This window comes from Gadus macrocephalus, chromosome 15, assembly GCF_031168955.1.
Source record: "Gadus macrocephalus chromosome 15, ASM3116895v1".
Lineage (NCBI taxonomy): Eukaryota > Metazoa > Chordata > Actinopteri > Gadiformes > Gadidae > Gadus > Gadus macrocephalus.
Genome location: NC_082396.1, coordinates 1734762 through 1750766, shown reverse-complemented (window position 1 = coordinate 1750766; position 16005 = coordinate 1734762). Strand labels below are relative to the sequence as shown.

At 46.8% G+C, this 16005-nt stretch overlaps 1 protein-coding gene across 1 annotated transcript; it reads left to right on the top strand.

Moving 5' to 3' along the window:
• The first annotated feature begins 137 nt into the window (after positions 1-137).
• spef1 (sperm flagellar 1) lies at positions 138-6665 on the top strand. Its single transcript, XM_060074078.1, has 7 exons — positions 138-278; positions 438-549; positions 1553-1700; positions 1842-1896; positions 3158-3245; positions 3335-3440; positions 5545-6665. Exons 1-7 carry the CDS (start codon positions 170-172, stop codon positions 5662-5664), a joined length of 738 nt encoding a protein of 245 aa, XP_059930061.1. The 5' UTR covers positions 138-169; the 3' UTR covers positions 5665-6665.
• Positions 6666-16005: the final 9340 nt, after the last annotated feature.

Below are 16005 nucleotides of genomic sequence, written 5' to 3'. Positions count from 1 at the left end.
CTTCATTATCTAACTCGATTATGATCACTGAATCATTTCCCATGTCCTGTCGTCGTGCCTCGGTTGCGTAGCAACGGATATCAACAGACCAGTGGAGGAGATAGCAGCGGGCTAACTTGCACACATAGAGTCGAAGCATCTGAAACGCACCAAATGTCGTGATTACATTATGGATCACGAGTTAAATGAAGAGCAATTGCAGGATTTGTACGCATGGATAGACCAAATACCTCTGTCAAGACCCAAAAAGCACATTACACGCGACTTCAGCGATGGAGGTAGCCTTTCACTTTACTTTGAATGAAGGCGAGGGGGTCGACGCAGATGCTGCCCCTACAATAAAATGTCTCTGTTAACTAAAATACTGTAGTTTGGGTGCAATTGGAGACTTATGAACACTTCACTAAAGTCGTTTGTTTTCAATGAACACTCTTTAGTGATGGCTGCAGAGGTTGTAAAGCATTTCTTCCCGAAGATTGTTGAGCTGCACAACTACAGCCCTGCAAACTCCACCCAGCAGAAGATGAGTAACTGGAGCATTCTCAACAGGCAAGAGATGATCGGTGACATGACCACATGAGCTTTGTCTTACTGGGTCTTTCTGGTGCTGGTTACCATAGCCAGAGTATAGGCCTCTTATTCTGAATGTCTGTACTGTCTGTATGTATTCCTTTCTTATTTGTAAAGCGTCTTTGAGTATTTAGAAAAGCGCTGTAAATTATTGTATCAATTATTATTATTATTATTCATGGCAGACTTCAATTATATTTGAGGTCATAAACTCTGGCCTAAGAGGCGGCCGATATGGTTGTTGTTTAAGTGATCTATCCATATTTCTATCCATAATCCATGATCTGTGTATGCATCAACCCCAGTCCAAAAATAAATAAAATCAATTATTATAAAAATAATTATAAGTTGTATTATTATTATTATGCATTATTTCTCTAAAAAACATAAAGACAGAAATAAACAATAGCGCTGGCAGGCAGGAGGAAGCAAAGACAGACAAGAGCAGATATTTCTTAATACTGAGTAGGCCAATGGGTTTTGGTGAGAGATTTAAGCAATGTCCAAGATGGTGTCACATCAACTCAAAGTTAGCATTGCAGTGCAGCCTGAGAAACGTTGAATGGAGCCAAGAGGAAATGTCATCAGCAACACTGGGAGACTTGGATTGTATTCTCTACATGTTGCTGTTGTATAAGTGATGGTGTTAAAGGTCCTCGCAGTGATCCGTGAGAACCCATTTATTACACTCCCACTCGCTCCGTCCCTGGCCGCTAACACGGCCCACGGCCAACCTGAGATTTATAGTGAGTCTGTGTTGTGTACTGATCCACCCAGAACCCTCCTTTAGGGTTCAGGGTGGGGGGAACTGAATGCAGCAATCCCCATTCAGCTCCCACACCTAGTCAGCGTTTAGATCCAAGATGGCCTCCAGATGAATAAGGCCAAACCCCGAAGTAGTATCCCATCCTAGCCATGTGTTTCCCATTCCAAACAAAGACTCTGATCAACCCACATTCTCCCTCTCCTTCTGTGTGTCTAGGAAGGTGTTTTCCAAGCTCGACTTTGATGTCGGCGAGGAGAGGATCAAGAAGATAGCGCTAAGAACTGCAGGAGTGATAGAGCCAGTTCTGTTCTCCCTCAGAGAGAAGATAGACCTCAAACTGGAGCAAGTCACGGAAAACACCTTGGTGTGTGTGTGTGTGTGTGTGTGTGTGTGTGTGTGTCTGCCGGTGTGTGTGCGTGTGAGGGTTTGTGTGTGTGTTGGTGTGTGTGGGAGGTGCATTATCTTCCCCCCACAGATGATAACCATCCTTTGATCTGATTGTCAGGAACTTGAGTACCACAACGTCAACAACATCAAGAACCAAGAGACACTTCCACCAGGTAGCATATTTTCCTTTTACCTTCAATTCAAGTCTGCAGTCTGCCTCGATCATACTGACCTAATTCTTATCCCCAACTGTTTGTACACACGTCTGTGATCATCGCCGCTACATTCAGTGGGTGAGGTAACAGTGTGTTGTGGAATCACTGTGTTCTGCGCTGGTGGAACATTAGGGTGTAACTGACCTCCTGCAATCAAACCAGTGTGGGAAATGTATAAGATAACGACCACTGTGAGGAAAACCTAATGACCCTATATATATATATATAATATATATAAGCATATATTCTGCAACCTCTAACACCATATGGTGGGTGGTTTACTGACCTGAAGTTATCAGTTAAACAGGCAGTCCCAGGGATTACCGTGGCCACACACACACGGCTGGCACACACACTCACACACACACACACACACACGGCTGGCATGCACATACGCACACACACACACACACACACACACACACACACACATAGAAGCATTACACACACACACACACACACACACACACACACACACATACACACACACACACACACACATAGAAGCATTACACACACACACACACACACACACACACACACACACACACACACACACACACACACACACACACACACACACACACACACACACACACACACACACACACACACACACCGGCTGACACAGGAAGGGGAGCCAGTGACCCGTCTCCCTTATGTTTCCCCGCACCTCGTCTGTCCACCGGGGCCCTCCCCTCACGTTGACCTCGGGGTGGCTGCCCCCCCTTCCCTGCCCCGCCCCCCCCCCCCACCCCCCGGCCCCCCCTTCCCTTTCTCAGACACAGAGCCCTGGTGCTCTTATCGCGGTTCGTCACCAGCACCCCCCCCGTCACCAGCACCAAGCCCCCCTCTCCCCGCCCCGTCACCAGCCCCCCCGACCAGGCCAGACGCATTAAAGCTCCTCTGTTGCTGCTTCCTCCTCTGCTCTCCCGTGCCGCTCTGTTCTTCCTCTGCCCTCTCCGGATCACGACCGGATGCGTCGGCTCTTACTCATCCCCCCCCCCCCCAGACCTGGTTGTGGGGTTCGGGGGTTCTTCTATAGGTCATGTCAAAGGAGAGTGCTCCTCTGGTGCCCCCGTAGTGTGGTACAGGGTGGGTCATGCCGTCCTGGTGTGCACCGATTGGTCATTCCACGTTCCAACTGCTGTGAGACGGGCCGGTTCCCGGACTCAGCGACAGGGCCTTCTTCTGATGCTTTGTCTGCTGTGCTCGTCAGAAACACATGTACTGGAGGCCCTCATTCAGGCTCAGATGAAAGCCGTGGAGGGCAGCAAAAGAATCCAAAGGTTCCCGGTGAATGGCAGGTATTTACTGAACAGAATCCCTTTACGTCAGAAGAGAACAACTAGCTCCGCTAACGTCAGTGCTTGGGGCTTCTTTTGTTGCTCGACAGTAAACCCAAGGCCTTGGAGCGCGACGTCACAGAGATGGACCCTGCACTCCGGTTAATGCTGCAGGAGAAGGAGAGGGCTGTGAGGACGCTGCAGGAGACTGTGGAGGTATACTCACAGGCATGGCACACGCACACACACAAGCACAAACAAGCACAAGCACAAGCACAAGCACAAGCACAAGCACAAGCACACACACACACACACACACACACACACACACACACACACACACACACACACACACACCAGATTCCCTCTTCAGTTGCAGATGTAACATTCAAAGTGACATACAAGCTCTACTCATCCACTGGTTCAATCCAAGGATGTAACATCTCTCCACCTCTTTGTATTCTGTACACAAATAGCTGTCTGGGAAAGTTACGACCAGACACATTTTAAGGATTGTAGATGACTCGCTCAGAGTTGGCCTGCAGAAGGGGGTGAAACAAGGTCAGCCGCCGGGCGATGGTGGCTTGGTGTCTTGGTTTAGAGTCTTTTCTTGAACTGAATGTGTCAAATACTAAAAAAAGCATTTTGTGTATGATGATAGGTTCCTCTTTCAGAATAGTGCTGAGGCCATTTCCAAGCAGGTACATCAATGTCTGTATTCCTCTAGAAAAGAGAATTGTTTTTAATATCTGCACCAAAATGATGATCTTTTCTAGAGAACTGAATCGTCTTGTTTGACAGTATCTGACCAATACGATTGGCTTAGTTGGTATTTGAGTGGCCAGCAAAGCTTTCGGAGTGAACCAATCTCATCTCTTTGACCTTTGCGATCGACGAGGTCGTAATTATGGGCCATGCCATGCTGGAGTGTACTGACCAACCCCTGAAGCTCCTACCTTCATCAGAAGATACAGGGTTCCAACTGAGTCTTCTATCTCCAAGCAGACGATGAAGTTTTAACACAAGTGAAAAAAAAAATGCATAGGCTATTCTGTTTGTACTTAATTTGAAGGCTGCATATGCACAACTGATTACACTCAGTATATTTTTGCTCTCTGCAATTTGCTTACTTTCATGTTGTAATCATGATGGATTGAAAGTGTTTGTAATACCTGGCTGCAACCAAATTTTCTCCAGTGGCATAATAGCATTTTACCTGACTGGACCGAGCAAACGCACATTAGAACATACAGCCTTTACTAAAAATATACCACTGCTGACCGTTGGAATCTGCAAATAGACTTTGTTCTAATTCTGTGGTTAGTCTGTGCCTTGTGATACTTTAACGTTTAAAAGAGACAAAATGCTTGAGTTTGTGTGTGTGTGTCATCTGCTGCGTTGGCAATGGTCAAGAAGTGAGACGTGGTAAAACAGATTGATGTTTTAATCTGTAACGATTCTGTAATGCAAGTTGCACTCAGCTGTGAGATCATTTAATTTCATCAAGTTTCTCAGCCTTCCGGTAAACTATATACATGTGCCTTGTAGTGTATGTGTGAGTGTGTGTGTGTGTGTGTGTGTGTGTGTGTGTGTGTGTGTGTGTGTGTGTGTGTGTGTGTGTGTGTGTGTGTGTGTGTGTGTGTGTGTGTGTGTGTGTGTGTGTGTACATTTGTGTGTTTGTGTGTGCAAAATGTGGATGTCCAACATGTGTCATTAGCTGTGGTCTATGACTCACTGAGTGTTGAGCGGACGTGACTCTTACCTCCTCAGAGGATGAAACGTCCGTCTGTCGAAACCGGGGGAGCTTTCAGCTGGAGGTGTCATCAGCACTACATGACATCTCACAAATCGCTGAGACTATTTCTACTATTTCCCTTTTTGTCCTTTTGTGTGGCTGTGTGTGTGTGTGTGTGTGTGTGTGTGTGTGTGTGTGTCTGTGCCTATGAATGTGTTTGTGTCTATACCTGTGTGTGTGCCTGTGGGTGTGTGGGTGTGTGTGTGTGTGTGTGTGTGTGTGTGTGTGTGTGTGTGTGTGAGTGTGTGTGTGCCTATGAATGTGTTTTTGTGTCTATACCTGTGTGTGTGGCTGTGTGTGTGTGTGTGTGTGTGTGTGTGTCTGTGCCTATGAATGTGTTTGTGTCTATACCTGTGTGTGTGCCTGCGTGTGCATGTGTGTGTGTGTGTGTGTGTGTGTGTGTGTGTGTGTATGTGTGTGTGTGTGTGTGTGTGTGTGTGTGTGTGCGCCTCTGAATGTTGCCCTGTGTGTGTTCGGCGTGTTTGCGTGTGAGCGCGTGTGTGTGTGTGTGTGTGCGTGCGCTAGATCCTGCAGATGAAGGTGAACAGGCTGGAGCACCTTGTGCACCTGAAGGACGTGCGCATCGGGGACCTGACCCGGCATCTGGACTCGTACAAGGCCCAGGCCGGACCCGGCCGACCCTGAGGAACCTCCGCCTCCACTCACACCTCACCAGCGACGGCAGCAAGAGGAAGAGGACACCCATAGCATGGCTATTATGGCTAAGAGAAGTCGATCCACGTAAATGTATAAAACAAACCACGTGTGGCTCCTGCATGGCGATCAGTCGTGCATATGTCATCTAAATGAAGAGTTATCAACGATTATGCCGCATTATTGTCATGCTTCCTAACTGAAGCAGGCCTACTTGTTGCTATAAGTGGCTGTTTTGGACGTTCAGCCACGTACAGGAGTGTTGCGTACGATTAGTACAGTTTTCAACATGTTGGTGAATAACAAGTTAAGCTAAAAATGCAAAAGAAAGAGTGAAACAGAACCTTTTCATGATGTACCTAATTTCTGGATTTATTTAAATTAAACGGGTGTAAAAGTGAAAAAGAAACAAGGGGGTAACAGGTACCAGACTGAAACTTATTTGCGTTCTTAAACCTGAATGTAATACCGTACATTTACCATATTCTTAGCAAAGGCATACCAGTAAAGGGTACTGTGAAATCATTTTGTAATAAGTGGCTTTTTAAGCATTGAGAAATGTTCTTAAATGAATAAATGTGTTACCATACTTGGACATAAAATGTCAGATTCCCTGATATGACGTCTTTGGACCTAATGCGGAAGATGACGCTTATTTGGAATTATACAAAAAGGAAGTGTTACACAAAGTACCGCTTCTATCCTCTTAAACCTCTTACCTCTTTAAAAGTTACACGTAAATTGATTTGACACTGGAGTATTAATTATCAGAAGAAAAAACTATGTTGGATGGGGTGGATTGAACAAACTATTATTCACAACGGGTGAATGCGGGAATTGTGGCTTGTGAGATGAGGGGCAGCCATGTCAAGTTCAGACAAGCACGCTAACCAATAAGAAGACACGTCAGGCCCTGAGTAATGGTCGATGGGAGGAGGCCTGTATGTATGATTTACAAGGTCACATTAAAACAAAAAGTGTCCACACGCACACGGATTGACTGCTTCCTTCCTTTGTGAACAGCTGACGGGCCAAGTGAGAGGATATTGGGCCGAGGGGTCTGTCTCCTGGAGAATCAGCACACACACCAAAAATACACAAACAGCTTTGTCTGCAGGGTTAAGATTCCAGCTATTTGGGTCAGCATAACAAACAAGAGGCTGTGTGAAAGCTTGAGTGGATATGCATTGTATTTGTACTGAATCATTGCCATGGATTCAGATCCATCTAGCGTCATATCTGAGACTCATGAAACGCTAAAGCATGACCATTGTAGGCCAAGTCAAGCCAGGTCTTCCAAATTGCTTTGTTATAGGACCACTCACATTTGTGACATACCTGTATATGTCATGCATATAACAACAATCCAGACCGACTGGGGATTCATTTATTACTTAGAATTTGTTTAGCAATGGCTCAGCAGTAAGCTGAAGCCAAATAGAACAGTGACTAGATGTTTGTTTAGTCTTCTCTTTATCTGGCATGATCGAACGGACACACACATTGCCTGAATTTAATATAAGGGTCTGAATCCCCCCCCCCCCACGGCTACCCCCCTGAAAAATCCAGCTTTTTAAAAAAAAAAAATTGGCAAATTGGGACCATTATAGTGTCTATTTGAGTTTTGCCTATCGGTTGGTCAAGCCTTTCTTACTACACGCGTATTATTTGTTAACTGATTAATTACAACGTTGTTTTCTCAAACCCTACATCGACAAAAATGGGGAGGGACAGAAGTGTAAGCGCGCCCCCTTCTGGCAGCTATAGGTATGTTCAGTTTTCAGAAGGAAGAGAAAAATCGTGTCAAAAGTGTTATTAAAATAGCCTAGATTTTACTTTACATTTGACAACATTGTCCAACTGCATGAAATCATTTTCCATATAAACCTTTAAAAAAAGGAGACAATGTTTCCATTTAGGAAAGTGCACAAAAGAATCATTCACAAAAAGAACGTGAATCATGATCTTAACCAAATCACAAGGACAATCGTAACGACAAACGTCAACAAAACCCTCAATCTTTCACACACATACACGCACACTAGTCTGTTATTTTCGTTTCCTTATTAATTTTATTGTATGGCAATGTCTCCAATGTTTAGGCTCGTCAGTAGTCTTACTAGGCCACCACTTGAGTCAATATTCCACTAGTTTGTGCAAACCAGGCGACTCCTTGTGAAGTGGTTCCCCATTATTGTCGCTCTCTCCAGGTGGACTGGATATGTTAAGGCTTGAAATCTAAATGTGTCAGGCTATTTAAGTCCAACATGAAAGGCAAAGCGCTGCACATTTTGAAGAACAATGACACTAGGCAGAATGTAAACCACCTCCAAATTGCCAAACGTTTTGCCACGTAGCCTATATAATATCCTACTTTGGCAAGTAAGCCATAATTTAACATTTTGCATAAATTAAAGTACAAGCTTTTGGATAATTAGTAGCCATGTAAAGTACATTGCAATGGAAATCCTGACTGCACTTCTGCTATAAAAATCATGGATTAATTTTCAGATATAATATGATAGATATCTATGTATAATATGATATTATTTAGATATAGAGCTCCAGGACTCCCGCCGGAGCACCCGGTGTGAATATATTCACAGAACACGGCCAAAAGCTGAGTGCGCCTCGCCATTGCGATGCACCCCCTGTAAACACGAGCGCGCATGGTCCCGTGGCCTCAAGCTGCTCAGCTGCTCGTCCGCTGGTCCACAAAATCGTAGCTATGCTCTGATTGGAGGGGAGTGGGGAAGTGGGAGGTAATATTCAACTGTGCCGAAACTTACTCGCTCGTTTGGTAACTGTAGGCGGGTTACTTTCAGAAATGCATATCAATCTCACCCAAGAAATAATGTAGGCCTACGGCTTTTTCTGTTCCATTACCACATATATCCTCCAACACTGTCTAACCCCTCCCTGATCCATTGCCACATATATCCTTAAACACTGTCTAACCTGCACCCTCTTCCATTACCACATATATCCTTAAACACTGTCTAACCTGCACCCTCTTCCATTACCACATATATCCTTAAACACTGTCTAACGGTTAGACAGTGTTTAAGGATATATGTGGTAATGGAACAGGGAGGGGTTAGACTCTAACCTACATATTTCCTCCAACACTGTCTAACCCAAACCTGTTCCCACATTTATCATTAAGCACTGTTTATCCCCACCCTGTCCTGGCAGTTTGCATACAAATGTCAAACACAAGGAGGGTTTACATGTGAGGGCTGGCCGTCGGTCCACAGCCGCAACAAATCATAAAAGGCCACATTTACAGAAGAATAAGGCGGAGTTTGGATTTTTATTTATTTCTCTCTTAATATTATGACTTCAGTATCATTAATATCATGCATTTCGATTTCTCCATACAGTTATTAAGGACATAACTAGTGAAGTAATATGTGTATGGGGGAGGGAGGGTTAATATCATCAATTAACTTGTGAATAAAGTTCTCCACGTGCAGAGCTCGAGGAAACGCGCGGCGTCGTGTTGCGTTATTCAGAAAAGGTACTCCAGTCAGGATCGCTTTTTGCTCACTTCATTTGGCCTGGTTTCGGTGTGGTAAACATGAAACAATAGGAGGGGAATTGTATACACACGCGGAGCATCCGAGGTTAACCTGCCTCTAGTATCTCTGACCTCTTCTGGGACCTGCTCTGTATGGAGTAGGCGTGGCCTATATGACGTCCTACGTCCTCTGATTGGCTATGGTTTTGAGAGCCCGCCTCCGGTCTCCTCATTTGTGTAATGATGCTGCCATCTTGTTGTCATGAGCAGTAATTACAGCTTATATGTTTGGTGCGCCTCCCTTTTGGCTATGTGCAGATATTGCAGCTTATGTGCTTATTTGAGTCACAGTTCTCACATGTTGCTGCTCCACGCGATCCCCACCATACTTTTATTAACAATACAGTAAATCTTCCATCTTAAAATTAGTAAATTTTCAAGGTAAACCTATTTTTAATTCAGTGGAATTAACTGCCGTTCATTGCATTGCCGTGGGTACTACGGTGACGGCAGTGGTGTAGTGGTCCCTGGAGAAGTGGGTATACTCTAAATGTTTGCCCTTTTTTCAACGCAGCCCAGAAAAACGCCCTGTATTAGAAACAGTTACATGTGAGACTACTCTATTTAGCTTACCCAAAAATCCTTCAGTAGTATTTGTTCATTGTCACATAATTTCTGCTGCTTGATCTCAGGGAGGAAGGATTATGAAACTAAATCAATACTGGCCCACAGACTAGTGACAGACAACTATGCATTTTGAGTGACCTATTCCTTATTCCTGGAATGACAGCTATTCTCTCACTTGGCAAGTCAGTAATTTATTTTGTAAACTGTGTCTTTGAACAGCTGATTTGCAACACAGCATGCGCCGGAGTGGGCCACTATTATAAAATTAACATGACTTGATCAGGAGCAGTTTGTAGCTATTACTGGTCACACAGGCAGCCTGCATGAATGTAAAATATAGATGAGGCAAACATGGTGTTTCAGTAATTTTTTGAACATTTATTTAAATAAAATACTTCAGATCTGAATTTGACAATGCATCCTTGTTCATATTTCACCTTAGATTAAAAAAACGCACATCATTCTCTTCCACATCAATCATCTCGTTAGATATATATAATATCGGTGTATATATAAATATCATATGATGATTGAACATCATCATTCAAATTATTCAACAATCAAATCAGTAAAGGCAGCGAGTATTAGCCAATAAGAGGCAGAGTAGCGTGGGTCATGGCACACAGGGCTTTTGGCCGTGATATTATATATACTATTATATTATATACTATTATATATATAGAGCTCCGGGAGTCGCAAACGGCAACATTCACTTTCTCCTCCATGCTGCAGTTCACCCCAGACTGCACTGAGTTTGACGGTTGAACGCCGATTGCCTGTTACGTTACATATGTCACTCAGTGGCCACGCTGTTGAACACTGATTGGCTGTCATCACGCGAAATTCGCGTTAAAGTTTAAATATTTCAACTCGAGCGAATTTGTCGACGGCGAAAGTGTGACGCGACAAATCAAAACTTGTCGCCGGTTTTCTCTCGCGAAAAATTCGCCCGATACGCGTCTCTACGTTCACTTGTATGGGATCTTGTCGCCCCGTCGCGTTTGGTGTACGGTGAACGCAAAAAAGTGGGCAATTTGGCTGGCAGATACTACTGAATGGTGCGCATCTGGGGGGATTCAGAAGTGGGTATACGCAATGATGACTGAAAAATAAGTGGGTATACGCCGTATACCCGCGTATACCCTGGACTACACCAGTGGGTGACGGTTTCGGTGCGCCCTTATGGCACCACCCGGGCGTTTTCAGCTCCGTACCGGCTCCCGCGACTCCGGCCCATGCCATGAGGTCCCGCCCACCCTGGTTTGTGTTGTGATTGACAGCACTGTCAGGGCTCTCTGAGCCAGTCAGCCCATGATTGATTGACAATGACAAGCATAGACCAATAATATGCGTCGATGCTGGCAACACACTGCTAGCTCTCTGTAGCCCATTGGCCGGCCCAATTGGAGGGAATTTAGAGAGAGAGGAAAAAAGAAAACATAGCGGACCGGACCGGCCCACATTGGGTCAACGGCCCACCGGGACGATGCCCGGTATGCCAGATGGCCAGTCCACCCCTGCGTTAAGTTGAAGAAGCTGTTGCGAGCGGATAATCTACCAATGAGGGGACAGAGAAGGTCGAGATGAGGAGGAGCATGTGTGAGTAGTAAATCACATACTTTTACTTTCACTACTTTTGATCGGGCGTACTTCCAATCCCAGACAGGAAGTAGTTGGGCCTCTGTGCCAGATGTGTGTGTGTGTATGTGTGTGTGTGTGTGTGTGTGTGTGTGTGTGTGTGTGTGTGTGTGTGTGTGTGTGTGTGTGTGTGTGTGTGTGTGTGTGTGTGTGTGCCATGCCTGTGAGTATACCTCCACAGTCTCCTGCAGCGTCCTCACAGCCCTCTCCTTCTCCTGCAGCATTAACCGGAGTGCAGGGTCCATCTCTGTGACGTCGCGCTCCAAGGCCTTGGGTTTGCTGTCCAGCAACAAAAGAAGCCCCAAGCACTGACGTTAGCGGAGCTAGTTGTTCTCTTCTGACGTAAAGGGATTCTGTTCAGTAAATACCTGCCATTCACCGGGAACCTTTGGATTCTTCTGCTGCCCTCCACGGCTTTCATCTGAGCCTGAATGAGGGCCTCCAGTACATGTGTTTCTGACGAGCACAGCAGACAAAGCCTCAGGAGAAGGCCCTGTTGCTGAGCCCGGGAACCGGCCCGTCTCACAGCAGCTGGAACGTGGAATGACCAATCGGTGCACACCAGGACGGCTTGACACCCCCCCCCCCCCCCCCCCGCTCCACACTACGGGGGCACCAGAGGAGCACTCTCCTTTGACACGACCTATAGAAAGATCCCCGAACCCCACAACCAGGTCGGGGGGGGGGGGGGGATGAGTAAGAGCCGACGCATCCGGTCGTGATCCGGGGAGGGCAGAGGAAGAACAGAGCGGCACGGGAGAGCAGAGGAGGAAGCAGCGACAGAGGGCCTTGATGGGTCTGGTCAGCAATCTCTGGGTGCCCGATCCGGGCGTGTCCGACCATAAGGCCATCTCAATGGAGCCCCCCCCCCCCCCTCAATAAGCCCAACAGATAATCAGTTTCAGGAACCTTAAAAACATCAACCCGGTCCCCATGACTACTGACCTCCTCCGTCTCTCGCTGCCAGCCCCCCTTCAGTCACTGAATCTGTGGATCTCTACAATCCATCCCTCAGCCCCCTCCTGGACCGCCATGCCCCAGTCCAGCCCAGAACCGTCCCCTTCCCACGCTCAGCCCCCCGGTACACCAGTGAGCTACGACTGCTGAAGAGAACGGGGCGTGTCCTGGAGCGGCGTTTAAGGACTCAGGACCGGCTGTTCACAAACTAGCCTAGCGGGAACATCAGAAGGCCTACAGCGAGCCCCTCAGTGACACGGCCCCGGTTCTACCCCCCCATGATCAACCACAGCCCAGGTAACTCCAAGCAGCTTTTATCAACCGTACATCATCTCCTCAAACCTCAGCCCCTACACTCAGACAACACGCAGCAGCCGTGCAACAGCTTCATCTCCTTCTACACTACGAAGGGAGACAACGTCCATCCATTTTACTTTGCTTTACATTTTTAGCATCCACTTCCCATATTTACCATCTATAGTTTACTTTGTAAACCAATGTGTTTCAGTAACTGTGTAAATACAAAAAAAAGGGGAATTCCTTCATCCAAACAGTCTTTTTTCCTTTCATCACTTTAGTGCTTCAGAACTGCATTATTTAGCTCACACTGCCATCTATTGGCTCAGACACGCAACAGCATAATAACTAAGAAAATAAAGGTCACAGAATCTTGGACAGGACAAAAGAAAAATCGTGAATAATATAATACTACATAATACTACATTCACAACAGTGTTGTCTTTAACTCAGATGAAAAGGTTGAGTTATAAACAATTTATTTCTTCTTTAGAATAGAATAGATTAGAATAGAATAGAAAGCTTTATTGTCATTGTACCAAGTACAACGAAATGCAATGAGCAGCTCCATAAAAGTGCACACATGTTATTGAATATATAATATATAATAATATACAAAAGCAATATATAATATAAATAAATAAATAATTTAAATAAATAAAAATTTAAATACACAGTAAAACTTAAATACACAGTAAAGACCACAAACATCAGTGCAGATCTGAGTTCAGTATGGTGACAGCTTTGGGAGAGGAGCTGTTCCTGAGTCTATTTGTTCTGTCCTATATGGACCTGAAGCGCCTGCCAGAGGGCCACAGGTTGAGGAGATGGTAGCCGGGGTGGGGGGGGTCCTTCAGGATGCCTCTGGCCCTGCTGAGACAGCGGGAGCCCTAGATGGTGCTTCAGGAAGGCAGAGGGCGGCCAATGACTGCCTCTGCAGTCTCTTCCTGTCGGCCTCCGTGCAGCCTGAGGGCCACACTGACACAGCGCAGGGCAGCAGGCTCTCGACGGTGGACCGGTGGAAGGTCACCAGCGGCCGTGTGTTTAGATGCTCCCTCCTGAGCGCCCTCAGGAAGTGTAGCCGCCGCTGGGCCTTGTTGACCAGCGCCGAGGTGTGGACCGACCAGGAGGGATCAGCAGAGGACGTGGACTCGCTCCACACCGTCACCGTTGATGTACAGGGGGGGCAGGGGGGGCTCTGCTCCGTCGGGAGTCCAGGATGAGTTCCTTGGTCTTGGTGATGTTCAGTGCCAGGTTGTTAGAAACACACCGCTCACCAAGTTTAAACTTTAAGAGCTAGAGACGAGTTTAACTGAGGTTAAACTGTTACAAAAGGTCTGTGCTTTTCTGATAATAAACCAGCAGACTGTTAATAAATATACAATAGATGAACGTGGGTGGAGTAGCTCTTATTGTGGCGTCGCGTGTGGTGCTGAGGGCTCTGAGGAGGCAGGTGATCTCCCTACCCGTGTGACGGGGCCTTGATGCAGCCGCTCTGGTGCTGGGAGGACCCGGCAGACGCAGCCTGGAGCATCATGAGACAGGCCCAGGTTGTGCCCCATCTCGTGGGCGAGGGTGGTCGCCACCCCGATGGCGTTATCGGTATGATCCTGGAGGAGAAAGCCAACCAACGAAGGGTTCAGCACGTTCCTCATGAGTCAGACGCTCGGCTGAGTACCATTCAGTGGGGAACGTCAGCCGATGGGGCCTGGCTCTAGTCTCTGCTTCTATGTGTTGAAACGACGGTTCTCTACCTTGTTGACGGCCACAGAGTTGCTGGTACATATTTCACCGGTGTACGCCAGGCCTACGGTATTGCCGATGAAATCCACGTCCCTGGACCAATCAGAGAGGGGAGATGTTTCAACATGTACAAATGGATCATATCCACGTCACATTCACAGATGAACACGGCGGGTCTTACGTGATGAACTGAGCGTTGTCATGCTTGGTCCTCGGTCTCCGTAGGTCCAGATCTCCAGACCCACCAGCATCACGCGGATACCCAGGCTACGATACAGCTGCACACCAAGGCAGAACATGTCAGAGGGAGTAGTGAAGACTCTCCTGTCCACGTTAAGACGTTTGGATCATAAGCATGGGGCACGGGGCAGGGTGGCATGGGGTGTTTGACCTCCTGCCCAAAGGGAACTGGGTTTAGTTTTAGGGGTGCCTTGAGCAAGATGCCCTAAACTCCTAGCTGCTCCTGAATGACAGTATCTGAATCCACTGTTAGCTGCTTTTAATAAAAGCATCTCTTAAACAGCAATGATTTTCATTAAACTTCCCTTAAAGGTCCTATGGCATGAAAATGTCACTTTATGAGGTTTTCTAACATTAATATGAGTTCCTCTAGCCTGCCTATGGTCCCCCAGCAGCTAGGAATGGTGTTAGGTGTAATACGAGCACTAGGTATCCTGCTCTGCCTTTGAAAAAACAAAGGTCAGACTCGACGATTTGTAATTTTCCCTGTATGTAGTCACACGGGGACATGTTACCTCCCCTTTCACTGCTTTGCCCGCTCTCATAAGCCCGCTAATGACGCCAAACGTCGGGTTCTCTACGACGTCTCTGGTATGTCCACAACGAGACTCGTAGTGGGGGTTATCTCAGCTCGTAGTGGGGGTTATCTCAGCTCGTAGTGGGGGTTATCTCAGCTCGTAGTGGGGGTTATCTCAGCTCGTAGTGGGGGTTATCTCAGCTCGTACTGGGGGTTATCTCAGCCATGGTTGAGAAGGAATTGGGGGAAAGGAACATTGGCTCTGGCTCCTTGAAGTACATGAACCGCGACATGGAGGAGAAAGGGATTGTTGCCCGCGCTTGTCTCCCGCCGGAGCCCCGCTGCCCGCACCGTGGCGGTGGTGCCTCGGCAGCGGGCAGCGGGCGCTCTCTGCCCCCACGGGGCTCTGTGACCCCCGTGGGGGCAGAGAGGACACTGGAGGTCAGACTGAGATGTCCGTTTAGTGTCTGGGTGGGGTGTTAGGTCCCCCAGACAAAGGGCGCTGGGTTCGATCTCCACTGTCTACTACCAAGCTGTAGGCAACGCTTTGATAGACTCCTCATTCCTACCGGCCCCTTGATGACCTTATAGGTATTCACCAAGTTTCGTCTGAATTGCTAAATAGTAAAAAGTACAGACAATTCTCATTCAATTTAATGAAAAATAAAAGTAGATATTTTTTCTTATGGTTCTATCCTATCCCTAACCCTGTTCACAACGATTGAGAGGGATTCATCAGAGTTCTTTGGTTTATTACAGCAGTCCTCGTCAGAAGCCATGCATGCCTGGTCTC